Source organism: Diplotaxodon limnothrissa, linkage group LG19 (assembly GCF_057381915.1).
Source record: "Diplotaxodon limnothrissa isolate DT_005_m linkage group LG19, D_limnothrissa_male_GT1.1, whole genome shotgun sequence".
Classification (NCBI taxonomy): Eukaryota; Metazoa; Chordata; class Actinopteri; order Cichliformes; family Cichlidae; genus Diplotaxodon; species Diplotaxodon limnothrissa.
In genome coordinates this window covers 25,715,420-25,741,965 of record NC_140614.1, presented here as the reverse complement: position 1 = coordinate 25,741,965, position 26,546 = coordinate 25,715,420, and the positions used below count along the sequence as shown (strand labels likewise).

At 40.9% G+C, this 26,546-nt stretch overlaps 2 protein-coding genes across 6 annotated transcripts in view; one reads left to right on the top strand and one right to left on the bottom strand.

Moving 5' to 3' along the window:
• The window catches only part of meis2a (Meis homeobox 2a), a 79,407-nt gene extending 75,667 nt beyond the window's left edge, over positions 1-3,740 (top strand). For 3 of the 5 annotated variants that reach the window (XM_085343398.1, XM_085343399.1, XM_085343397.1), the window contains exon 13: positions 1,941-2,003. Coding sequence is in view for 2 of the 5 variants with exons in the window: in XM_085343401.1 (XP_085199527.1) it covers positions 1,941-2,242 (302 nt within the window). In the remaining 3 variants the exon portion in view is untranslated. Of the gene's footprint in view, positions 1-1,940 lie in introns of all 5 variants that reach the window. The other 2 variants (XM_085343401.1, XM_085343400.1) reach the window with 1 other exon arrangement.
• Positions 3,741-17,881: 14,141 nt separating this feature from the next.
• Positions 17,882-26,546, bottom strand: part of cdin1 (CDAN1 interacting nuclease 1) — a 50,217-nt gene continuing 41,552 nt past the window's right edge. The window contains exon 12 of the mRNA XM_085342734.1: positions 17,882-18,800. Coding sequence (XP_085198860.1) covers positions 18,632-18,800 — 169 coding nt within the window. The 3' untranslated portion in view covers positions 17,882-18,631. The remainder of the gene's footprint in view (positions 18,801-26,546) is intronic.

Below are 26,546 nucleotides of genomic sequence, written 5' to 3'. Positions count from 1 at the left end.
CTCTCTTCCTCTGCTTCTCGCTGCCTCTCGCACGTTTTATCTCATCCCCTCCTGTCTTTGCTAATGGCAGGAGGGAAAAAAAGAGAGAGAGAGAAGGGAAAATCAGGAAGCAATGTTCCCTAAAACAGCCACACAGAGACAACATTTGCTCAGGTTGGCTAATTCTTAATATAGGGCTATATAATTTTGAGACTATTTAATTACGTAACATACTTTATGCTTCATGACCAATTACATTAATAGCTTAATACAGAGCAATATTATCCTCTCTTGATTTGATTACACAGTCACACAATATGGTATATTTGGTACTTAATTATGGCCAGCCATTGAGCAGGACTACTGTGCCATAACAGAAGTGCGCAGCCAGCTAGGGAGGCAGGCATGCAGAGATGGCAAGGGAGAGAGGCCCAGTCTGTCCTCAGTCATTGTCTTCAGATTTTACCACTCTTGTTAATAAAAGAAGGGGTGGGGGGGTCTAGGATCTACTTAACGGAATGACTGGAGCTTACAAGACTAGAGATTACCAGCTTACAGTGTCAAAAACATCTGCTGGGCCTTTTAACAGGAGCTGTCCTGGATTATATGGAGGTGAGGGCATCCATCATACCCTACTAACACCCTGAATGATTTATTTATTTTATGACCCGAGTAGTGAGGTTTTAAGAGACCTGTTCTGACAAACACTTGCATTTCAAATGAACTGACATGGAAAGGGAGCATTAGAGAATGGCATAGCTTTCAACCAGCGGACTGGCCATTAATCTTGGCCTTTGCTGTCCCTCTCTCCTTTCTGTCCTCCTCCTCTTCCCCTCACCGGGGTCCTCCAGTGTAATTTCTTAATTGCAGTGTTCTAAGGTGGAGGAATGCAGAGAGTGAGCATGCCTAGTGACCTTGCAGCGACCTCTCCCCTCCTATTACAGCTTCTAATCCCCCAGGGGTTCACATTACAAAGCAGGCCAGCCCAGACCCAATCCCAGACCCAGGCCCCCTGGCTCCAGCGGGACCTCCTGCTCACTCGTTTCTCCCCAAGGTCCAGGCCTCTGGACCAGCCTTGTTCCCATACTCCAGTCCCAGGCACCAGGAACAACACCCCCACATTTGACTTTTTTTTTTCTTGCTGATTACAACAAACAGCAATGCGAAAAGCCAAACAGTGGCACTGCTGAGTCAGCCCCGTGTCCTGGGTCGTGTCACAGTATGAGAGATGCAGCATGCTGAGGTCTCTACACATATGAAGTGGAGTCCACCTTAAGAGATATCAGCATAAGCCACCGCCTTTCCGTTTGCTCTCTCTTTCCCCTTTTTTTTGTCTTTGTTACACTGCCTTGCCGCTGTTTGATGAACAACTGGTACTTTTTTTTTTTGCTTGAAATGCTCTTATTCAGAGGCGGAAACAAGCCTTTAATGTTCTCTATATTGGTGATGCAACTAACCGAGACCTAAATTATTTAACGATGTCTTTAAGAGATTCTAAATCAAATATGTGCACAAAGGCACATCTCCACGAGAGAATGCCTGTTCAGTTAGTCACTAAATTCAGCTGGGGAATTGACTCTTCCACTTGTAAAAGTATTAGCACTTCTCCACATCAATACGCCTGCTTGGTTTTCCTCACATCCTCCAGGACTACAGTGTCTGTGGATGACTGAGGATCATTTTCCGACCTGAGACCTGACCACAACGCTATTGGGCATTGTAAACCACTCACCATCGCCTAAAATAGTCTGCTGCAATAATGTCTCTCTTTACTTGTAGGAGCTAAAAGCGCTGCAGTCACAGGCGCAGTGTCATAAAATCTGTTAAGCTCTTTGTTGGAGACGTTGAGTTTAAATTGAATTAAGGTCTGTTAATGGAGAGGGAGCGTGTCAAAGCTGCGGCGAGAAAACAGTTTTAGTGACTGTGTAAATACGTTCTCGTCTTTCTGCCTTTCTTCTCAGGTCTGTCAGGCATGCCAGGGGAGTACGTACCTCAGAGTGGTCCTATGGGCATGAGCATGATCCCACCCACTTACACCAACCATCATCAGCTGACCTCTCACCCTTCCCAGCTCCGACACGGGCCCCCTTTCCATGCATACCTACCCGATCATCCCCGCGTCCACCACACTCATCACGCCATGCTGATGCACGGAGGACCCTCGTCGCACCCAGGAATGACCATGTCTGCACAGAGACCCCCTTTGCTTTCTCCCGTTGACCCCAGTACTGGAGGACAAGGCCTGGACATCCATGCCCAATAGCATAAGGGAACTTTGCTACGACATCACGACAACAGCAGCTACTACAAGAAACCAATAAGAATAAAAAACAAACAAACAGCAACCAACAATAAATCCTATTTTGAGACTATTTTTAAGAATAAGAAGCAAACCCTTTTGACCAGAATTTGACACGAACGAAACAGAATTCCAGATGAGCTGTGATAATTCTTTTCTTTTTTTTTCTAACTTGTCAATTTTGTTACTTTCATCCAAACGGAGGACCAAGCTGACAAGAACACTTTGTAAAGTCTTGGGCTTTTGGTAAAGATCAACAGAGGATGTTTTGACATACGTGTGCAAAGAACGGACAGACGCACCCGCTCGAAAAAAAGCAAAACACACACACTTTTCTCACACTCACGCACCGTCATAAACACATTCAGTACACATTCATGTGATGCTCTCAAACGCTTCTATAAGATCACTCTGGAAGATTTAAAAAAGAGAAGAAAAAAAAAAAAAGAAACAACAGAAAGACTCCAAGAGTTATAACTACTGTAGTATAAAAGTATAGATAAATAAGTTAAAACTTGTGCATTTTTTTTGTTGATCACATGGTTTCTGTTTCCTGAGCTAGTTTTAGAATTAAAGGTTAACCTTTTCTCTCTCACACTGTGTGTGCTCCTTCCTGGAGGAGAAACTGTCTCGCAGCACAGCACTATTAAAGAAAAAAAAATAAGAAGATGGAACATCTCAAAAAGGCTTCAAACCACAGAGGGCAATCAGGTCCTGTCCCCCATAAGAACAGGGCATGATGGGAAAAGGCTGCTAAATGACACCGGATCTCTCCAGAAGATTCAGTTTGAACATTTGTCATGCCCCTCTCTCTCTTTTTCTTGTTTTTGGTTCATGAATGAATGTTGCCCTGTAGGTTTTAAAGAAAAAAAGAGTTCGTTGTTTGAATTGCCCAAGCACTGGATTGTGTTGGTTTTATACATTTTTATTTTAATATTATTTTATTTTTTTTGTACCCTGGACTCTCATTGATGAAGAGCATTTTGAAGGAAGCTTAATAGTGGAAAAGCAACATCCTGCAGCGCTTCTTTATCTGTGGATCAACATTCTTGCCATAAGGACAATGCTGACACAAATGTTGATTCTGTGGCACTGGAGAAGCATTTGATGGTTGATGCACCAAAAAACCTGAAACACACACACACACACACGCATACACACACACAAAAAAAAGAAAAGAAAAGAAAAAAAACTTAAATTATGAACTCAATGCTTTTGGGAGAAAAAAGCTGAGAGAATATTGTAACAAACTTCGTACAGAGTTCAGTCTATTAATTGTTTCATGTTAGATATTCTATGTGTTTACCTCAATTGAAAAAGAATGTTTTTGCTAGTTTCAGATCTGCTGTGGCATTGATATTGTATGTCCATGAATTCCTTCCTTTTTCAGCACGTGTTCCTCACTAGATGATAAGATGCCGTCTCCCTTAAGCTTTGTCAAAAATACATTAAATACTTGTATGAGGACTGTGACGTAATGTTTAAAAGGTGTTCAGTCACAAATGCTGTAATAAATATTTCATTTTTGATTTTTGTTAGCTTTTTGTGTGATTAACTGTGTTGCATACAAGTCTTAATTCACGTACCCATTTTAACAGAACACAATTAATTGGTTTATTATTATTATAACTCAGAAACCCTTTTTTTGTATATATATTGTTGCCTGTTGAATTTATTTTTGCAAATGGTCATAAAAATACACCATTTCAAACTTTCTTCCAGCACTCTGTTTGCAATAGCTTGTTTTAACCAGACTGCCCGTTTGAGTGCCCTCTTAAACTGACAATAACAAATTGTGGTTGAAATACATCTTCCCATGGACATTTATTTAGGCACACAAATATGCCCTCCGCGTAATAAATTACTGACAAATGCAAATAAAGTGTGCAAATTGCAGAGCAAATTCAACACCAGCCCATCTCAGACTTAGAAGGCTATTAACAGTTAAGTGGAGGTGCATTTAAAAGAAAGAAAGAAAAAAGGCTGACAGTGGCCTGGACTTATTGATAAGCATAAACAAAACGTTTTAAAGGGCATGTATTTTTATTTTATGTATTTATTTATTTTTCTAAAGATATCCAACATGAGGAAAGTGACTATGAACTGAGTGGAAGTGAATTAGTTTAAATATTTAAAAAAAAAAACAGTAAAAATAGAAATAATAAAAAAGCCAGGGTTTTCCCTGTACCCTCCAAAAAAAAAAAAAAAAAAGTCCACATAGATTCACCTTTTAAAGTCTTCCTACTTATTCTAACAACAGAGCAATGATTTGTTCCCACAATAATTGCCTCTTCGGTCAGAACCATGGCGGCCCTCTGTATGTGCTTTGTGCTAATTTCTGCCGTTTTGCAGCGCCGCCTGTCGGTCTAATCGGGCAATGTCGTCCAGGAGTACAGAGATGGGCTTTGAGGGCTATCTCTTCTCTCTTGTCTCTATCCCTGCGCCGGTGTTCTCCCGCGGCCACCCAAGTCATAGCCTTAAACCAGAAATGACAACATAACTTTGGCTGAAACATTTTCTGTCCTTTACTTTCTTGCACTGGATTCAGGGCTATAAGTATGTTTCAACTCCTACATTTTTTTTCTCTTAATTATCATTGCAAAGTATTTTTTAATCTTGTTATTATGTGTGAAGCAACAAATATAGTGTATGGAAACTTATAGGTATTATTATTATTATTATTGAATTTTACTGTTTATTTTGCACACTAACCAAACTGGCTTAGGATTCTCTTTTTTCTTTTTAAATTTTTAATTCTTTATTTCTTCTTGTGTTGTCGTTGTTATAGAGATTTTTCTTTTTTCTTTTTTTTAAGATTTTCGATTTATTTTTTGTGGGTTTAAATATTAACCGAGCCTTTTTTTGCGTTTTATTTTTATTCAGATATTATAATTTATCGTAAAAAAAAATGATGGGTCTTTTTTTATACATTATTGCTTAAATTTGTTTGTTTGTGACGCATTTGCAGGCCTAAACAGGTTTTTAACTGTTGACTTTAGTTTTTTATTATGTATTTTCTCCGGTTTTGCACATCGCATATTTCCACTCTCTGCATGGAAAGTCCTTTTTTTTTTATTTAAATCCAGCATTGACAGATTATTATTGTTTAGCTATTTATCGTTCATATATTTTGGCCTGCACGACAATCCAAAAGCAATATTTCCTTTTAGGTATTTCCCCCCTCTTTTAATTGGTTTAAACGATTCCCAGGTTGTCGGTGAAAAATTGTTTTAATTGCAGACACCATACCTGAAGAGATAATCGTTATTTAACAATATTTTTTTTCCAATTCGGAATGCTGGGCCTTAACCAGGCAGAAGAAAAAAAATTATTAGTTTTACACCAAAGTCTAGTTTGGTGTATCTTCTTTTGTCGACTATTTAAAACCTAAAAGCCCTTTTTGTTTTTTTAGTGGTCTATTATTCTGTGGATAAAACGGAAGGAAGAAACCCTTCGTTTTGTGCGGAGATTATCAGATGAAAAAGAGAGAAAACGTGAGGATTACTGTGGATGGAGAGGATTTTAATATTAATAGTTTTTTTTTTCTTTTCTCCCCCCCTCGTCCCGACCCCTCCTCCCCCCCCCCCCCCCCCCCCCCTCGTCCTCCTCCTCCTCCTCCCTCCCCTCTTCCCCGATGAGACAGAAGGTAGATTGCCTCTGCTGCTTTCCTTTTGCCGATTCGGTGTGACAGGGATGATGGATGATCCAGCCGAGCTAAACAACTCCACCCCTTCATCTCCTCCCTGTCAAAGCCAGTCCGGGCCGCTGCTGCAGGAATAAAATAAGGAATATATTCCCTCTGCACTGCTGCACAATGCAGCCCGTTCCTCTGGAAGACACTCTCCTCCCGTGCAACAATATTAAAAGTCCACACACCCAGTTCACCCGCTAGAAACACTGCGTTACAGAGGCAACATGTTAATAATACTCATGTTATTGGATATGTTTGCGTGTGCGTGTGTGTGTGTGTGTGTGTGTGTGTGTGTGTGTGTGTGTGTGTTTGTATATGTGTGCGTGCGCGCTTCCTGCAGAGCATCTGGTAAAGTGGGGTTTATGATCTAAGAGAGACGACTGCAAATATATATTTTTAGATACACAAGTGGATCTGCTGGCAGCGACGGGGGGGAGCGCGTTAGAAAAGTTTTGCTTCTTCTTTGTTGTTCTTTCAAATTGCTGATTTGGATAGTGGTCGTAAAAATGAACGCTTACGCAGGGACTGAGTGTCCTTCGCTGTGCAGCTGGCTCTCCCCAAAATGGCTTGCTCTGGGGGACAGGGACAGTTTTTTTTTTTGTTTGTTTTTTTTTTTAAGTTTCAGTTCTCTGTGTGTGTAGGCCCATGAGTGTGTGTACGCATGTGTGTGTCTGTGTGTTGCCCTCCTTTTTTTCCTTTTTTTTTTTTTTTTTTTTTTTTAACATTTCAGCAGTTTTCTCTCCTCTTGCCATAAGGTGTTTCTATGACTACGTTATGTAGGCCTGTGCGAGGCGGGTCAGAGGCGGGGGTCCCTGGGAGAAAAGGACCGCATTTGGCTGATCATTTATCAATGTCAACCGCATAATGATTCTCCCTGCAGTCCCCCTATTGATGAGGATAATTACATTAGCTCAGAGTGACTGATCAATAAAGCCCAGGGAAAATGGTTTATTATAGCACCACCGAAAAGGCTTTCTGGACAACCCAGTCTCACGGCAGTGGCTCCCCCCCCCCCCCCCCCCCCCCCTTTTTTAAAGAAGACTTGGTTGTTTTTTGCAATCCAAACTCAGCAAAGGCAACTGTGTGAGTCTAAACTTCATCTATCCGTCGAGTTCACATTGTGTTTTTAACTTCTAATGCTTATTGCCCCCTTTTTCTCAGTAATGAGATGTGATATACTTTCACATTTTATTTTCCTATACATGAAGCATTTCCTTTTGGCATAAAATAAATTAAAAAAAATACACGAATTTGCACACCAGGAAATAGCTCACCATGTAGAAACCACTCAATTTTCAAGCCAACTAGCAGGGGAATGGCGCATAAAGACGCATGCATTCATATCTTACGCGATTAATCAAAAGTCAGGCTGCGTTAAGAACCAAATGCTCCCATCTACCTGAACTGAGCTGTGATTTCACATACACCTCCCTTTTCGTGTAATGCATTTTGTCTGGGTGTTGGATAAGCAAAACACGCGCTCAAATGGCAGCAACACCTGATATGGCGTAAAAGTCAAGCCGGCCTTGAGGAGAAAGTCTTCAAATGAAAAGCAAACAAAAGAGAAAAAAATTAGCACACGGAACCAAACAGAAATAACCAACAAAGACAACCAGTAAATGCATTTCTGACCTCTTTCCCCGTCCCCATCTCTCCGCCCCACCACTCTTTCTCTCTCCTTCTCTCTCTCCTCGTGTGTGTATATGTGTGTGTTCTTTAATTGTCAACAACTTATCCCCTGCAGGAATGTTGCAAACTCTTTCGCCTTAATTCTCCGTGGTGCTCTGCGCCAGCTCCCATTTACCGCTGATGAACGTGTCTGCAGGAGACAGCTCCATTATCTATTTATCATTTATGATACTATTTCCTCAGACAATAGGAGAAGAAACGCGCCCACAGATAGTCCCACTGATGACTCCTCACTGGCCTTCTGCGATATTTACTCGACGGCATTGATCAATAGAAAATTTGGATTTTTGTCTTAAATAAAAATAAATAAATAAATAAATAATAAATAAAAATCTCTGGAATATTGAAATTAAACATAGCATTTTATATAAACATATTTTTTGCTGCAAAAAAAATGCAAATAAAAAAAGAGCATCATGGCTTATATTTTTATGAGGACCACCTTAAAAAAATCTTCAACTGTCCGGGTGATATTCACGATTGTTTGCTTGCCCGCTACAGGAATAAGAGGCGATTTTTTTCACACTTCAATGATACTTGTCTTCTTAAAAAAGAGTGACTGCCACTCCCCTCAACACACATACACAACCCCTCTCCAATGCACACTCACCCTGCAAAAAGGAAATCTTAATGATGCGAATGTTATAAATAGTCAAATAACATAGCTATGGGGGGTTGGAATTAGCAGAAACTGAAAATTGCAATGGCCAGTGCTGAGGCTGCTGGAGAGGCAGAAAAGACGGCATGTTAGTGCAGAATAAATAAGGCGCAATAAAAAGGGAAATAGCCGAAGTTTAGTCAAGCCTTGAGGTACTCAAACCTTCATTTCAATCAGTTAAGATTTAATTAGGCAAGCCGCTGGCCTCCTTTTCCCCTCCTCCTCCTCATTATATTCCCTTTTCCAGCACCGTGTTACAATGGCCCCAAGGTTGTCAACGTTTGACCGGTTTTTCAGTGAAATAATCACGGTTTATGGCTTGAGAGCCCATAAGATTGGGGTATAAATATGGCATTATTCCATTATGAAACGAAAGTCCTAACACTGAGTGGCGCAAATATCGATTCTCTTAATTTATGGGTTGTTTTCGTAAGTAGATTTTTTTTATTCCTAATTTCCTTCGGTTATTTTGAGAGCTTAAAAAAATGGTTAGAAATATCTTGCGGGAGGCCGAGGGCAGCAAAGTGAGACATTTCACAAGAACTGTAAATAACAGAAGAGGGCTGAGGGAGAAGCAGGGGGAGAGAAGCGTGGATGCGCACACATAGTGGATTTTGTAAAATATGAAATTTCTCCGGGTTATTGATTAATGTGCATATTTCTAAAGGCACGATGCGCATTTCAAATCCATTAAATAACTTCAATATAATGTAGATGTTCTCAAGCGAGAGAGAAAGAGAGGGAGAGGGAGAGGGAAGGAGCGCGATCTGGAGACCCCCTCCCCACCACACCCTTGGGCGCAGTGTTATTACATGATGGCGACCCCTTCTGGGGGCCAGAGTAAATGTATTTATGGAAAGAGAGGAAGAAGAAGCGGTTTCTATGTCTTTCTCTTTGAGAGACATCAGCGTTCATTCGTTCATTTCCATTTCTGTGTTAAAAATTGCAAATAACATTGAAGTTTATACTCAGACGTGTATATTTATGTACATATACAAATACGGATATCCTACTTTTTTTCTTCCTTTACCTCAAAAGTTTACATACTGGGATCCCACCTTGGCTATTTCAACATATGAGAGAGACCCTGACCTGCTGCCGTAAATGTGACCTCAGAGACTCTCGTTTCATATTTACTCACAGGTAAAAGGCTCCTTATGCATGTATTAGGAGAGCACGTTGATGGTAAAATCAATAAAGATGGATTGTAGGGTCAATATAATGCTTTGCACCTGGGGACTTGTTGCCCGGCTCCCATTCCTGAGTGTGTGTGTGTATGTGACAGAGAAAAAGAGAGAGAGAAATGAGCAATTCATACGCGACCATCTCTGCAAGCTCTGTGTACGCCGGTGGCTGTGCGTCTGTGTTTAAAGAAAAGAGAGGAGGTTTGAAGAGCAGGGCAGCAGGGCTGAAGTCATCCAGCCGGGGACCCGAAGGACCCTGCTAACTCTGACATCATTAATCACGGCCCACTTGAAGATTATGGCTGAAAGTATAGAATCGGTAACCATTATCGTCTCGGATGGCAGTTAAAACCTCGACAATTCAATGGCATGCAGGCATCTATACGAAAGAGAAAAAAAGAAGAAGAAAAAGGAGCGAAGACAAGTGAAGGCAAAAAGAGGAGAGGGAGTCTGGTGACACTGGGATGGAGTTCCAGGCTGTGCGTCAACGCGAGTCAACGGTGCTCCACGTAATTAGCCCAGACTGGTTTAATATGATTATAAAACATAGCGACGACAGACTCCAAGCACAGCCAACCGCAATTTATTTAATTATTATTATTATTATTAATAATAATAATAATTTATAATAATAATAACTTTTCACACAGAATTGATCATTGATGATTTCTTATTTTAATAGCATCACATTGTTATTGAAATAAGTAATCATTTAATTTCGTTTAAATATGAACTGAAATGCGTTTTATTGCCTTTACAATAGTGGAAAGTGGAAATGGCTTTATATTATTTAAAATATTTTCCACAAACTTTAAGACCGGATAAGTTGCTCTTATTCAAATTACAAATAGCCCAACAACTTCGGATAATCATCATTTTATCCAGTGAAAAGCGGAAAATGACGTCTTAAATTTAGATTACTTTTTTTCAGTCGCAAACAACATTATTTTGGTCATTTTAAACTATATAATCGGGCGAAACTAATTATTTTAAACTATCAAGATGAGTTTACTTGCAAAAAACATGGAATGTGCATGTGCGAAAAATTTTTTCACACAACATCCACGTCAGCGTATTATTATTATTATTATTATTATTAGTCATGTTTTTCTGCACAACACTCTAATAGCAGGTGATTCAAGGACCCATTTTATGCGGTGTCTTGCATTAAAATCGGTCGCTGTGAGCATTTTCACAAGCACACAGAATACAGGGGAGACAAGAAACGCTAACTTGTTCCCTGTTAGCAGGGAAGCTTCAGTGATGAAAAGCAATAGCTGGTGTCAAGAACTTTTTTAGCACGTCACTACAGCTGGTGGGAATAAATAGTCAACTGAAGAGGAGGGGTTGCAAGCCATGACATAAGGGTATTTGGGTATGTGGCCACAGGGAGCTTTCATATCTCCTCAACACAATAAAAGCCTTGTGTTCAACTGTCTTACAAGTTCAACTTTGTTTCACAACAAGGAGTGTAAACTGTTGTCAATATTCAGATAGCCTTCATCTACCAATAATGACAGGCAGCCGGCTTTCTATCTTATCTGTGGGTCAGGTAGCGCCATACCTGAGGGGAATAACTGCTGCGATAAAGAGTGCCTGGGCCAATAGAAAGGCTCTTGTCTGTCTGTGAGGAGTTAATGGAGAACGCCACTGGAGACAGGAAGTCCTCAGAAAGTGAAAAGCACTTTATTGCACACCTGAATGGCCTGGAATAGGGTTTCCCTCAAACCCAATGGGAAAACCACATTACAGGTCTTTACACAGGGTCATTACAACAGGGCAGTGGAGTTCAAGTGATCCATTGCATTTGAATGACAACATCACATCGCTCTATTCATTCTTCCCTCTTGTGTGACCTGATGATGATCCCTGTGGGATTGGGATGTTGTCAGTGGAGTGATGTGTTGAAGTTACAGTAGAGCATGTGCAAGATTTGGTCCATGCAAGTGTGCATAAAAACCCACTCCAGCACACATGCGGCCCTCATCCTTTGTCACTAAATGTGAGTCAAGACCGTTGAGGTGATGTGGTTTTCTTGTATCAACAGGTTCCTGGTCCCATAAGCCACAGTACACTGCAACGTGACATCATCAGGCCTCTAAAACTGAATTGCAACATCGATCCCTCTCAGGCTGACCTCCCATAAGTCAAAGGCAGACAATGTGAGACGTGTGTTTAGATGGAAGTGTATATTTACCTGCCAGTGGGAACTCAAGGACATGGTTCCAGCAAGGTTATATCCAGCCACATCGTGGAGTGTTTTGGGGTGAAAATGAGTTGTAAAAATGACAAATGGCCTACAATTCTCTAACTGAAGCAGCACTGCAGTTGGCACTGTGTTTTAAGCAAAACAGTTAATTGCTCAGCGCAGCAAAGGCTCGATGAAACACTCATAAAACATCACAAAAAAAAAGCCAGTGCCTTCTTCTGTTCTTGTCTTCACCGTGCAAACGACTGCTTCCATCCCTGCTCTTCATAATTTCCCAGCGCAAAAATATTATGTTACCTGTGGCAACAATTCAATAAAATACCCAATCACATCTGTTCTTTCATATATTTCCCAAATTAAGCTAAGTCTGTACATAATAGAGAAGTCTTCTCATCTGTGTGCTAGGATTTCAAGCCAGGATTTACTGCAGGGTGATAAATGACAATAAGGCTTGTTTTGACAAATGCAATGCTACTTTTGAATGAGCGAGGGGTTGGCACAGTGTGCAGGGCCAGACCCACTGTTATCAGCTGGATTAGTGGCTCTGATTATGCCCTGGAAGCTTTTGCTCTCAGCACCAATCAAAACCTGCGGTCTGTGCATCCCATAATAGCCACGTTCATCCGTACAGTAGCCCCACCTCCTCCCAAGTGCACTTATTTCATAATAACAAGCTTGCCACAGCTCTCATCAGGCCATAATGCTCACAAATAGAAGACAAGGGAGAGGGTGAGCCAAGGTTGTTTTGACCGAATCATTTTTTTCTCTCCACCTCATGCAACTAACCTTTTCCCCCTGACTAGCTCTAGTCGTATTTTCCGACCACGCAGCTCTAATCTTTTAGGATGTCACTTGTGATCATACATCTACTGCTGCCTTTCTGCTGTCTGCTCCTCTTCTACCTTTCCTCTACCCTGCTGCTTTCCTCACCCCTGCTCATCGCCATGCTGGCCTGAACCTGATTTTGGGGTTGTTACCGGGCTTCCTCTGGACCCTCGCTGTGATCAGGAGATATCACAGTTTCTGGGTCACTTCTGTCACAAACCAAATGCCATTCAAGGGGGGGGCTGACCTTTCTAGTGGCTGATGCTGGAGCAGGCATACTCCATGCGGGTTGTCACCCCTGTGGTTCCAACCACAAACGCACATTCGGTTGTATTCCCGTTATCTCTTTTATTCATTGCTATACATGTTAAAATAATACGCATGAATGTAGCTGGAACAAAAATAGCTGATGTATGACATCTTGGCTAAGCTCAGGACTGTGACAGGCCTAAGTGCTAGCTGCAGACACATGGTATATCAGATCTCAGTAGAAGGAACTCCAGATATGCTTCCTGGATTTATTTGAATGCAGCGGGTTATGCAGCAAGTGCCACTGTTTTCACAAATGGGAGCTTAGCTCTAAATGAAATACGTCAATCAGCAAGAAGCCAAGTCAACAGCTTTCTCTTTAAAATACTGTTGCATACCATTTCTATTGCCAAGCTGCTCATTTCAACTAAGAGCATGTTGAGTTGCTCATTTAAAGCTACTGGCCAGACCTTGGTTGCATGTGATCTTTGATTTTTGCAGGCAGTGCAGAGCTTTAAAATTTTGTTGTTGTTGTTGTTTTTTTAAAGCTCCCGTTCGTGTCTTGTCCCATAAAGCCAATGAGTCATAGGAAACTAAATTATCCTCCCCCACCCTTCAGTGTGGATTTATTTGTCATAGTTGTTCAGTTTCCCTCAAACATACCATCTGTCCTCCATCATGTCAATCAAAAATCCACCGCGTTGCCATTTAAAATCCCCCCAACCATTTTTCTCATGATCTATTGTTGTTTTTAAATAACAGCCTCTGATTAGCGGGTAGAGCTTCCTAAAAATAAAAATGAAGTCTGTTCGCATCTTCCTCGGCTCAGAGAAGAGAGACCGCTTTTTCCCAGTGCTGTTATTCAAGCCCTCACAACAAAAAAATAAATAAAAAATGTAAAATCTTTTTTGTTGTTGTTGTTTTCTCTTTTCTTTCTTTCCTTCTTTTTTTTTTTTACATTTCATACTGGCTGTTTGGACTCTTCCTGGATATAATTTTATTTATTTCCATGCTGTGATGTCTGGCTGGCTGAGGGAGGCTGAGAGGATCCTTACTAAAAGCACTATGCTGCCTGCGGCAGAAACAGGCCAGAGCTCTCTTCACATAAATAACACAGGCGCGTGGAGAAAGTCCTTTTGGTGGTCTGCTAGAGGGATAGAACCAGCTCTTCCAGGTTCTCTCCTTTTTTCATTCTGTGTGTCTCAGTGGTCTATCTATGAGCTTGGATGAAGAAGCATAAAACAGCAGGATGTGGAAGAGATTGGTCCAAGATGTACATCTGAGTGGATAGTGGACTTCCAATAGCCTGCAGGCTGAGACCAGACAGAGTGGATGCTGTGAACTGCATCAAACTAATCTGACACATGGGAGTCCCAGATTTAAGAACTGTAACCAGTATTATAATAAGGTGTAACTAAATCACCTTACACATCATTTCTTTTTAATGTTGCAACAGCAAAAAATGATGAATAATATGATCTCAATTTTCCTCTTAAACTTTTTATTAACATGTGCATATATTGTATTCAGGTTTTTAAACTTTTGAGGTTTCCACATTTTATGGTCTTCTCATAATGCATTTAATTATTTTTTTAGTGTGTTGAGAGCATTAAGTGTGTTTTGTTAATTTATTAAAAGAAAAAAAAACATCTTTATTAGGTATTCAGATTCTTCGCTCAGTGCTTGATTAAAGCACCACTGGAAGCAACTGCAGCCACCGTTCTTCGTGGGAAAGATCCTACAAACTTGGAATCTCTTTTCTCCCTTTCTTGACAGAATTGTTTAAAGTCAATTATGTTGGGTTGGGAGTGCTGTTATGCAGCCATTTCCAGGTCTATAAATGCTCCTTTGGGGTTCAGGTGCAGACTTCACACAGTTTTCCCAAAACCACTGCTGTTTTTCTCTGTGCTATGCTTTGGGTCATCTTCTTGAAATGAAACCTTTGGTAACCTGAGACCCTGAGCACTCGGGATCGAGCTATATATTTCGGTTTCCCTGTTTCCCTCTATCGTGACTAGTCGCTCATAGCACAATTCCACCACTACTGTGTTTGACTGTAAGATGATATTAATGAGGTTATGCTCAGTGGCCTGTCTCCTCTATGCCATTGAGAACTGAGAACAGAAAGATCAAAATTTTTTTCATGGTCTGGAAGTCGAACTGCCTTTTGGCAAATCTGGGAACACAAAGTGTGCTGGCTTAGCCTCTGAGGGAAATGTTTGTATCCTTTGATCACTGTTTAGAAATGCAAAAAACAAGCAATACCAGTATAAACAAGTGATGGTTTTTGCATAAATTGTTACAAATGCCGACCCTTTTACTTTTCACATGGACCACTAGCCTCTTTGAAAGCAAAACCTGCTCAAATGTGTCTAGTCAATAGCCCCTGGACTACCAGAAAACTTCCTGAACTGCTTGACTTTTACCTACAGATTCTACATATTCATATGCAGAATCTCATCCTGGTGATTATCTTTTAGAAAACTCCCAGTGGGCTGTCATGTGTCTTTTAGTGAAGCATGGATTTCATCATGCCACTCTACCACAAAGCCATAATTGATAAAGTGCTGCACTGAGAGCTGTTCTGCACTAAGCTACTCCCACCTTCAAAAAGCAAATGGGTGGAAAGGTCTGGGGAGACTGTTGGTGGTTACAAACTTCTTCCACCGAGCTCCTGGGCACTTGACATAATCATGTCAAATATTTCTATGGCAAATTGCTCTACACACTTTAGAATGTATCACCCCATTGATAATTCTTTGGATCACTTGGCTCTCACTCTGACACACACAGTCAACTGGGGGACTTTATATAAACAGGTGTGCTTTTCATTTTGGTGAATTAGAGTTCTGTGAGGCGTTAGGTGGATTCCAGTCAGGTTTAGGAGCATCTCAAAGACCCCTCATAGAGGCTGATGTATTACAGTTCCAGTTTACTATGCTAATGGAGTATTTTTGTCTTTTATTTTCACAAATTAACAAATTACTTTGAAAACTTCGTATTACCTTACCTTGGAGTACAGGAAGAAGAGACCCCCCCATCCCCTCCCCAAATAAATAAGTAACTAGTAACTATTAATTTTAATTTTAAGAAAATTTGGAAACTTACAACTTACAACTTTTTGAATAATCTATATATTGTCAATGGGTTTTTTTCCAGTGCAAAAAATAAAGAATGTGTAGTTTTGTTTTTGCTGTATGCCACTTGAGGATCAAATTTCTCCAGAACACGGGTGTTACCAGCCCCTGGAAGTGACCTCTCCAAACTGGCCTTATTTGGAGAGCACTCGAGTGCCCCATTGTTGTGACAGGAACAATGACTCTAACAGGGGTGGGAGAGAAAACACAAAATACAGACGTCTGGCTCTTAAAAATCATCAGATGGAAACTAGTTTTTCTATATTTGCACTCACATCATGGAAATCTGGTCACCTGACACTGATGCCGTGGCTCGCCTTTGAAGTCCGTTTTAAAAAAAAGCTTTATTTAGTGAACATTGTGTGCAGAACCTAATTTATAGGAGCTGACCCTGGCTACTCTTTTGTGCAACAACCACCTTGGAAAACAATGGCAGGAAGGCTTGAAACTTGAGAGGAACTGAATCTGCTCTTTTCAATTTTTTTTCTGCTCTTATTGAATGGAGAATTTTCCCTCCCCGAGTAAAATAGCTCTGTTTTTTTTGTCCAACAGGAGCCATAAAGTGATGTCTAAGCATACCATGACCAGGCATTCGCGCCGAGTTTAACTGGACACATGGGGACAGTTGTTTTGTACCACAGTGTGCAGAGAGGCGGGGGGGCACAGAGGAAGCCATGGACGCCTGGCGACCCAGTGGTGACCCAGTGGCCTCCTCATGGAGGGGATCAGGGCCTAGATAGGGAGTCGGCTTAAGGTTAGAGGTTTAAGGGTAACAAATCAAGCAGCACTTTAATGGTATTTAACCCCTACATACCATATCTCTCCAACTGTTTGAACAGTGCATAAATGCAGGCCAAACATAGGAACACATATTTTTGTTTCATATGGGGAAGTTGTCTTAAATAACAGAAAATGAGGCGGTCGGATTTGGTGATTAATAGACTGAAGACAAAAGCTTTCCACTAACTTTGCACCTGAGGTCTGTTTTGACTCATTTCTATGCACAAGAACACGTGAAGCCTGCAGTTTGAAAGCACACTATGAACAAAAATAGTTCTTTGTGAGTGTACTTTCTGAGGTGACAGCATGTTCTTCACCCTTTCACTTTCTTTCCTCTTATCGTTTTGTGTGCCATAAAGAAAGGGGCAGGACAGGGATCCCCTATAGGCAGTGCATATCTGCCTCTAAAGCCATCACTCAACTTTATGTTCACTTCTGGTTCTCCTAGCCCGGCTGTGTTTCTTCCATTAGTATCCACTCATAAAATGTACCACGGTTATAAAGATGTGCAATAGACGACTACTAGACAGTCACTTACCTTTACATGGTAATCAGGTGTTTCTACGTACCTGTCTTTTACCTCACTTGCCTAAACGTGCCTGATATATAAAGTTTATGATTTTGACAGTAACGTGGGAACATATTAAAAATAGTTTACACAACACATTTATTAATATTTACATGTACAAAATAACACATGGAAGTACAGTAGTTTTACTTTAAATTGTTACAGGTTAAATGTGGGACAGAATGCAACAAATGCTGATTCTAATAGTCTTTTTATTTATTTTTTATTACTGTGAAACAAGTAAAAAAGCTCCTGGTTTTGATATTTTACTAAGTAAACACACTGGTCAAGCAAACGTAGGTTCACAAATGCGAGGATAAGCTCTTCACTTATTTTATATCCTTTTAAAGTGAATACTGTTAGGCTACCACATTACTCCCAATTTCAATATGGCTTTGCTTTAGGCAAACTGTCACGGCTATGCTCATTATTTTATGACATTATGCAGTGAAAAATTATTAATATATTCAACGTAAAAAAATAGAAAATTATTCAATTTTGTTCACACCTATTGGAAATTCTATCAATAACTTTAACTCTACAGTAAACATGAAGCCAACAAATGTAAAAAAAAAAAAATTCCTTTTTTGTAAATGTATCAAAATTTGCGCTTAATTAGGTTAGTGGAACTTTGAATTTGAATATTAGTTGCGCAGTTAAGAAATAAACACTGACAGCAGCATGAACAGTTCTGTCAAGCATATGTGCTAACAAAAAAAAAAAGATTTTATAATGTGAAAAGGGTCACTGAGGGGCCAACCTTAATCAGAAACTATCCTGTTTATCCCGCTGGAGAGTGACTGAGAGGGCACTGAGTGACGCAGGTGAGAGACAGGCGTCACCCAGCCCCTAGACCGCACCTCTCTTATCTGCCTATGGAACGGAGGAGGAAGGAGTGACAAAGGCCAGGGCCTGAGCGTGATAAGGAAGGCCCTTATGTCCTGCTTCGGCCCTGGCTTGCACCGTAGCCTCCAGTGCAAGAGGCCATCCAAGGGCCAGGTGTTGACCACGACCAGAGCAGCCTCCCAGATCATGTTTTTCATTTACAGGTATGACTATGAGTGACGTCAGATATATAGAGAATGCTGGTGTGCATTTACATGCGGCCGCTTTGGAGCAGTGAATGAGAGGAAGAAAGGGAGAGAGAGAGCGAGAGAGAGAGAATGAGGGTCAGGTGAAGTTCAGGGCAGATTTTTTGCCAGTAGTCTCACACTGCAGGAAAGCCAAATTGCTTCCGGATCTAGGTATCCACCCCTGCAAAATTCAGTGTTCGTACCCTTCCCACCTCCTTGTTGTCATCCCACTTTCCTCCCATTCATTCTTTCATCTGTACTTTGGTTTTATTCTTGCTTCTGATCTTTTCTCATTCTTTGTCTTTATTCTGGCTCTCAGGTGATCGGTCTTGTTGCGTGGCATGGCACAGGGTGACAATGTCTGTAGGGAAGCAGTCTTTGAGTAGGATACCTCTGTCTCTCTGGCAATCCAGCTCTCCAATAAAGCCATACCAGTAGATCACAAGGCCTGGACCAAACCTGCAGTGCACAAAAACAAAACAGACTGTTAGTACATTACCGCTGCTGTTTTCAAGAGTTCTCAGTGTGCAAATACTGAGATAGACTTTCAAATTCATATCTGAAAATGCTATTGACTTTGGATAGGAAATACAGAAAACATCAGGAATAGGTTAGTAAAGAGATAGAAAGATGGGACACTAGTGAGATGGATCTATGAGCGATAAGATGGCTTAGGTATTTTTCCTTTGATCACATCCAGGAAACTTGTGCTGAATCAAACAAAAACACCGCCAGGAAGATAAAGATCTTTCTGACAGGGTGATACACACTCAATCACATTACAATGGCAGTGAAATAACAATAATCTATCTATAACAAAGCACTACACCAAGGCCTCCGGATCCTGACATCAGAAGCCTTTGGTGCATAAGAGAGCATGCAGAGTTCAACACACTGCATATGGTGGTTAAGGTTAGCTAGTCAAACAGTGTCCAGCTGTTTCATTTACCTTCATTTTGAGGGGGAAAGCAATCTGCACTGCGGCAATAAAGATTGACTTTCCAAGCAAATGTGAGCTCAAATTAGGAGTGTTTAGATATAGGATGTTTTTGTTTATTTCCTTGTAGAACCTGTAGCAACTGTATCCCTAAAGATGTGAAAGATGCAGTAACGCTTTAAACAGAGGAACTCGTCACTTGGAATGTGCAACTACATTTTATTATTTCTTTTCAAAAAGGAAATAAAGCAGCTTTCAAGATATTTATTAACCCCCAAAGAGCCACCAGTGGCCCCTCTCTTCTTTGAACCTTAGCTGCCACGCATAAAGACGTGTCACAGTTGAACTCTTGAGTGGAGAGCACTGTAGCTGCTAGATGCTAGAGCAGATTCAGGGGGCTGACAGTACTGCTCTTCATCCTTGGACAGTTAACGCTGTTGTGGGGCCTCTGGAGGCCAAGACAGGAAGCTAGCTAAAGGGCCACAGAGAGCAGTACAAGTTCAGCTTCAAGGTAAAGTTCATAAAATCTTTTGACATTTTGGTTAGACTATAAGAACTATTATAGATGCTGTATTTACAGAAATCTTTAGTTTGCAATTTAAGAATTTACTGTAAACACACAGATTGCATTGTGACCACAGAAACAATAAATTCTCAGCCTTTGTTCTTTTTCCAGCTGTTACATATGTCTTGTTATAATGACTGGTCTCGAGGCAGTGCGCATGCTACATACAGTTCCCGTGTGCAGACAGACGCATGTACATGAAGATATGTGCACCTCCTTCTAAGCGGCCCTCGCAGTAGTGTACATGCTCCTACACCCCATCCCTGCATTCTGCGTTTTACAGCGCGTGATTTACGGTGCTGTATCTGTGAGCAAACAGGCCAAAGCCAACAGCCCCGAAGAAAGCCTGCAGATGCACGCTCTAAGTTCACCACAGTGTCACACACGTAGCTCACCCTCTCAACACTGCACAAAACTCAAACCCTCAAATTCTCGCCATTTCCACGCTCCACTGCTGCACATGGCCGTCAACTCTTAATATGGAAATGTTTTGGAAACAAAACCTAAACATTTACATTAGGTGGCTTCAGAAAAGGGCTTATGTGCTTCTTTTTATTCTGCCGCCGTTCTCTTTGTATTTCCTGTGTTCTGGATGTATGCGTGTGTTTGGGGAGGGTGAGAAGCGTAGAACGGGCAGACTGGTCGGCACACACTGGAAAGAGGCAACCTTCTGAAAAGGTTAAAACTGCACATCAACAGATAAGGCAGCCGTGCACGATTCATCATGTCCCAGGTCTGTCAAGGGAGGCTGAGTACAAATTGAAACAAGCAAAATTATAAACACTGGGGAGCCATGTCACCAAGGCCTTTCCATACCGTAAAGAAAATAAATGGAGTTTGAATCCTTCTCAGGATTAATACAAGTCAATACTACTGGGACCTTGAGGTAAAAATCTTGGACTGGGAATAGTAACAATAACACTGAAGGGGGAAGGGAACGGTCAGGGGGTCAAGACTAAGTCTGATGGTTCCAGCATGATTTTCTTGTGAAAAAGTCTAAAACTAAGTAGAAAGCAAGTAAAAATACACAGCAGGGTGCTTTAGGCACTACTACTGCATATATATATATATATATATATATATACACACTTCCTCTGAAGTTTGTGTGTTGGAACGCCGGAGGAAGTGAGTGGAAGTTCAGTTTAAATTTGTAGGCAAATTATGGTTTATTATGTGGGCTGGCTCATTTTAAGCTGGCATGTGCTTATTACGCACACCACCTCGAAGTCAGAGTCAACCATCTTCCAATAAACACCTCGCTATGTAACGAGTTGGTGAAATTGTTTGTGAAATGTAGCTAATTTCAGCAAGAGGGCCACTTGACGAGCCTGGGCATGGATTGCGGGCTGCCAGCCGTGCTTTCGTTAGTGTTAATGAGCTGCTGGTGGTCGCATTTTAAAGCAGGTGCCAAGCAGCTTACTACAACAGCTTAATGAGAGCGAGGCAGTAAGAAATAGAAAAAAAAACATGAATGGAGAAGAGGGAGTGTTATTAGTATCTGCCTGTGCACACACAACATGCCATGAAGCCAGCAATACGGAATATAATAAACACATGCGTAAAAATATACCAACTCTACCCTTCAAATAATTTGCAGACTTATTTCTTGATTTTAGTTCTTGCTTTTCTCATTTTGGGGGGGAAATGAAAGCATGGCTGAAAGCCCGTAATCCATGCATGGGAGGTCAGGTAGTGTAACCTTTTCAAAAATCTCTGAGTTGAACATTTCTGCTCAACACGCAGATCAAGGTTAACTTCCTTTGCTACATTTGGTGGAAAAAAAAGAAGAAGCTTCAAGCACAACTCGGGTTCAATCACTTTTTCCAAAGTACATTACATGACATGACGAATTATCAATAAAATTGAGATGAATTTATGCTCGACTTTAAAATGCCCTCACTTCATTTTACACACCGCACAGGTCCACTTTAAACAAACACCCCAGCAATGATTTAGACAGTGCAAGCCTTCACCTGAGGGTGAAGTCTATGTCTCTGAGGTCTCTCCACAAAGACCTCTTTGTTTTCAGCATCCATACATCAGGTCACAAGGTAGGCAGCTAAAGCACTGCCAAACATTAGTGTTAGTCAGTCTTTTCTCAGTTTTCCCAAATGCCGTAATGGAACCCGCTCAACTTCTTTTAAGACAAAAAGCATTCAGACTGATTGTGAGAGAAGTACAGAGGCATAAAAATGTCTGTGTTGAAGTCTGACGAACTGCGTATGTAGTAAAAGACAGAGAATAAATGTGTAAAAGTAAGACTATTCTTTTGAGATCCCTTTGATAGATGTTCACCTATCAAAGAGTTATAAGAGTTTTCTTTATAAAAACAAAAACAAAAAAAGGTTAGATACTGGTGTTGTGATGTGTTATTATTTGCGAAAATTTACAGGGACGGCAGTGACCCAGAGCCTGCATGTCAGCAGGTGATACAGTTTTGCATGAATACTGTACCCAGCTTGTGTATTTTAATGACTTTGTAGTGCATTTTGCTGCAATTCAGCCAGACTGATGATGAAGACACCCCTGACAAGTAAAACTGCTGTGCACAAGTAGGATATTTTAAGGCTGGTTCTACCCAGAGGGGCGTCCTCGAACAGGGAGGTAAATAATCCCTTGCTACAAACTATACATCCGACTGTCCATAAATAACAGGAACTGAATGGAAGAGTTAACCTCCCACAGACAAGTTATTAACATGACCATAGCTAAGAATAGAAAACATTGTTTTGGTTTTTTTTACTTTCTCCACCCCCTACTTTGTCTCATTGAGCGGTGAAAAAAAACTTAATTCAACTTAGGTACTTAAAACACAATTATAAAGCAACCGCAGCACACGATTGTACATTATTATCACCAAAACCTACGCAAGCGTCGTAATTAAGGAGGAACAGAGAAGAATGCGGTTAATCTTTGTCACCAGTGAAGAGCATGTCATATTCATATGCATATGTAGTTTTTAAGCTAGAGGTGTGGAGGTGGAATGTTTAAGTATGAGAGTATGAGAGATGTGGGAGGTCAGGTCGACTCAGTGTGTTGTCAGTTTTATGTTGTAGTAGGAGATAATTTATGCTCACTAATGCAAGATAACAATACCAAAACAGAGACAAGAGGATTCCAGAGCTTTACTTGGTAAACACAGCAACCACTTCTGGAGCAGGATGTAGCCTGTGCCCTTTAAGGGATCACAAAATTAGTTGATGGTCAACCCGATTCAGCTTTAGCAACATTTCAGTCCCGTCCTACAAATGCAAAAGGTGAACTTTGTGCTCATTAACTATAAATGTAAAATAGGGAAAATAATATACTAATATTTTATATTTTCAATTCACCAATAATGCTACTAAAAGATTATATGGACAAATGGTTCAGCAATTTGAGAACAAAGTGTAATACTGCAAAGAATTTGGGAATTTAAAGATTCTGGAGAGATTTGTGCACACAAAAAACTAAGGTTAGAGCTTTTTCTATATGATAAATAGAGAAAACTGCTTATTTTTAAACATATGCATCCATAATTGTAAAATGTTTTTTTTTCTCCCGTTAATTATTTGATCAGTTATCACTTTCTGGCTTCAAATTTCCCACAAGCTCCTATCACTTCAGCTACTTTCTCACAATAACCAAAACCTTATCACCGTACAGATACACAATCTGACATCCGACTGATACCTTGACTAACACATGATTATGTGAATGAGCAAATAAGCATTAACCTTATATTTATTTGCTGGCTCAATAGTAACTTACAGATATCCAACTTAATTACATTTGGTCCCAGTTAGAAACCATTCGCTCAATATCATGCTTCCAAAACATCCTCCAGCTGAAGGGAGGAGACTTAATCAGTGTTTTGAACTCGTTAAGTCCCTTAACTGAGCATGTCGCCTACCACATTAGCAACACATATCTGAGAAACAAGTGTGCACTGTGTGTGTAATGTGTGCGGGTTCCCTCTCAGATCTACGGTGTCACGGTCCAACACGCTTTGACACACTCTGGTCTGTATTGGATGTGAAGCAAAACTAAACAAGGTGTGGTCTGGCTCTAGATTTGTCTTTCCAGTGTTCAGAATTTGGCCCAAGCAGCGCAGAGTACACTACATACAACAAAGCGGCCTAATGACGACAGCTCTGTGGTGGCACCATAATCATAAAAAAAACCCCAAAACTTGTCCTTCAGACAAAAGTGTCCTGTGTGTTAGTGTTTTGCAAAAAGGATTGTTTTGAACAGGCTTGTTAACATAAATGCAAGAAAAATAAATGTCCGTCTCGGTCTCTCCGGCTTTTAAAGGGTTAACGTCCAGGAACTAAGAGCACACCTGATCTTTTTTTTTTGTTCGCAGATATCGACTCCTCACACTCCTTAATGACACTGTACATCATGAAAATGGCTTGATCTCTTCAGTTATGACACACTGAGTGGATATTCATTAACAGTTAATGCTGATATTAATGAATTCTTTCATGGTGATGACAGCACATAGTGTCTCTACCATATTGAACTGAAATCTTGAGCGGGTAGTAATTTTGTCTGGGAATCTTGATTTATGTAAATACATTTTAAATGTAGTTATAAGAACAAACAAAATAGCGGTGCTCGGGGATGAATATACTTAATGTTTTAGCAAACATTGAGTATATATAGTTTCAGGTACAAGCTGTCATCTGGAATGCCAGTGAAGCTGATGCCGGCTTATAGCTAGAATAAGTTTGTTTTACCTTTTAACAAAGGGTATACTTATCAGTGAGTGCCAGTATTTTGTTTGTTATCGGTTTTAATCGAGTTCCTATACATGTTTAAGATAATCTAAGTAAAAATATGATTTAAAAAAATAAACATCTGAGGTTTTCCCTTTTTTTAGATAATGCTCCAAGTTCTAAAAACTAAACATTGACCATAGTGCTAATTTGGAGATCAGTTGAAAGCCCCTCGGGCCTTTGATGAGTCCTCGTGTCTATGAGTTCTGCCTAGAGACAAGAAGCTCCCCATGGTAGTGGGCAAGAAGGCTGGGGGCTGGGAGGCTGTGCAGACAGAGAAAACCACATTGTCAAGGGGATACATGCTCCTTTAACCTGTTATTGTGAACTCCCAGCAGCCCTGGCCGATAATTGCCACCTGTCCCTGGGGAAACAGTCAAAGACAAGCATTGGGACAGGCATTTTTCTTTGACCATTGCTCCTTATGCCACACAGATCTGGACCTAATCCTGCCTTTAACCCCTGTAGCTAATGTGTCTTCAATTTAGGACGATCCCCCACTACAGGCACAGCCCCTAATCAACAACATTTTGTACTGTAACCCTATCCACCCTTGCTAGGGCAACATCAGTCTGAACGAGCGCCGGCACATCTAATGCATCCAGCGGAGGAACAATGTCATGCGTGTGTACTTATGGATATCATGTTTGCATATGAGGTCATGGGATGTGTGCCATGCACTCAGCTGTTTTTTAATCGACATAAGCTGTTGAAATAAAACATTTAATATCCACATGCAACTGTACTTAAAACCACAGAAACACAAACAAGTTGCATGAAATATATAATATGTAAGCCACAAGTATATTTTTTAAATGAGACTTTGTAAATTCGTATGGCTGCTCCTCATTGTTCTTCCATTCTGAAAAAGCCATGCTATCCATTGGCCCAAGGTCTCCATCAGGTTCAAGAATAAGTACTTCATTGTAAGTTCTGTTACCAGTTCAGTGAATCAAAAGTCATGGAAAGGCAGGTGCGAATGTTTGTTGTGTAGGCCTCTTGGCCTCTGCGTCCATGAGTACAACCCTGCCCCAAAATTAGAGTGTGGTCTCTATTGTCTCCCTGTGAGAGAAAGAGGCCTGGCTTTCGTCCAAGTCAGCACCTTTGGAAGTGCAGTCGTGTTACCACCACTAAATCAACATGTCAGCGCCCAGCCCAGTGAACTTCTTCACCCAAACTCCACTGCTTACAGCGACCCCACACACTAATGAATTGGTGTGAATGCCTATCTGTCTGCTAAAATGAAATGGGGGAAAGGAGATATGAGGAGTACAAGGGTGGGAAAAAAGTAGATTTGTCTTTCAGGTGTTACAAAAAATATTTGCAGTTAGGAAAAATGATTATCACTGTCCTGTTACTCAATCAGAAAACTACTGTAGCAAACCGTAGCCTCCGCATCAACCTTGGCTTCTGTGTCCAAAATGGAACTGTCCCACTTTAGGGGGGGCAAGTGTGGAGAGGGATGCAGGCGAAGGGCCACAGAAATCTGTGTGCTTACTCGGCAGTCTGTTTACATTCCTGAGGGTAATTTTAGCCCCTGGGGGGAGTAAAGCAGGGGGGGCCGACATGTTGTTGGGGCTTGTCAGTGTTCCACGGGCCAGCCGGCACAGTGGCGGCACCTGGACATCTGGGTGGTAAATATACATATACACACAGATATACCTCCTGCAGAAAAACCACTGGATACCTGCTTGCATCACTTATCAAGGTTAAGGTTATTATTAGGGAATTCTAAAGGTGAAGTTGCATTTTCCACACAATATCAATAGCTGCTTTGTAAAATGATTAAACAGAGCTACGCGATATCAACGAGGCCTTCTGAAAACCACAGGACTAGCCAACAGGCCCAACACAGCAGAGTGCCATTAGTTTTGGACAACACAGGATATCCCCAGTGTTTGTACTGACAATCTGGGGTGCAAATCTAATTTCACTGTAGTTTT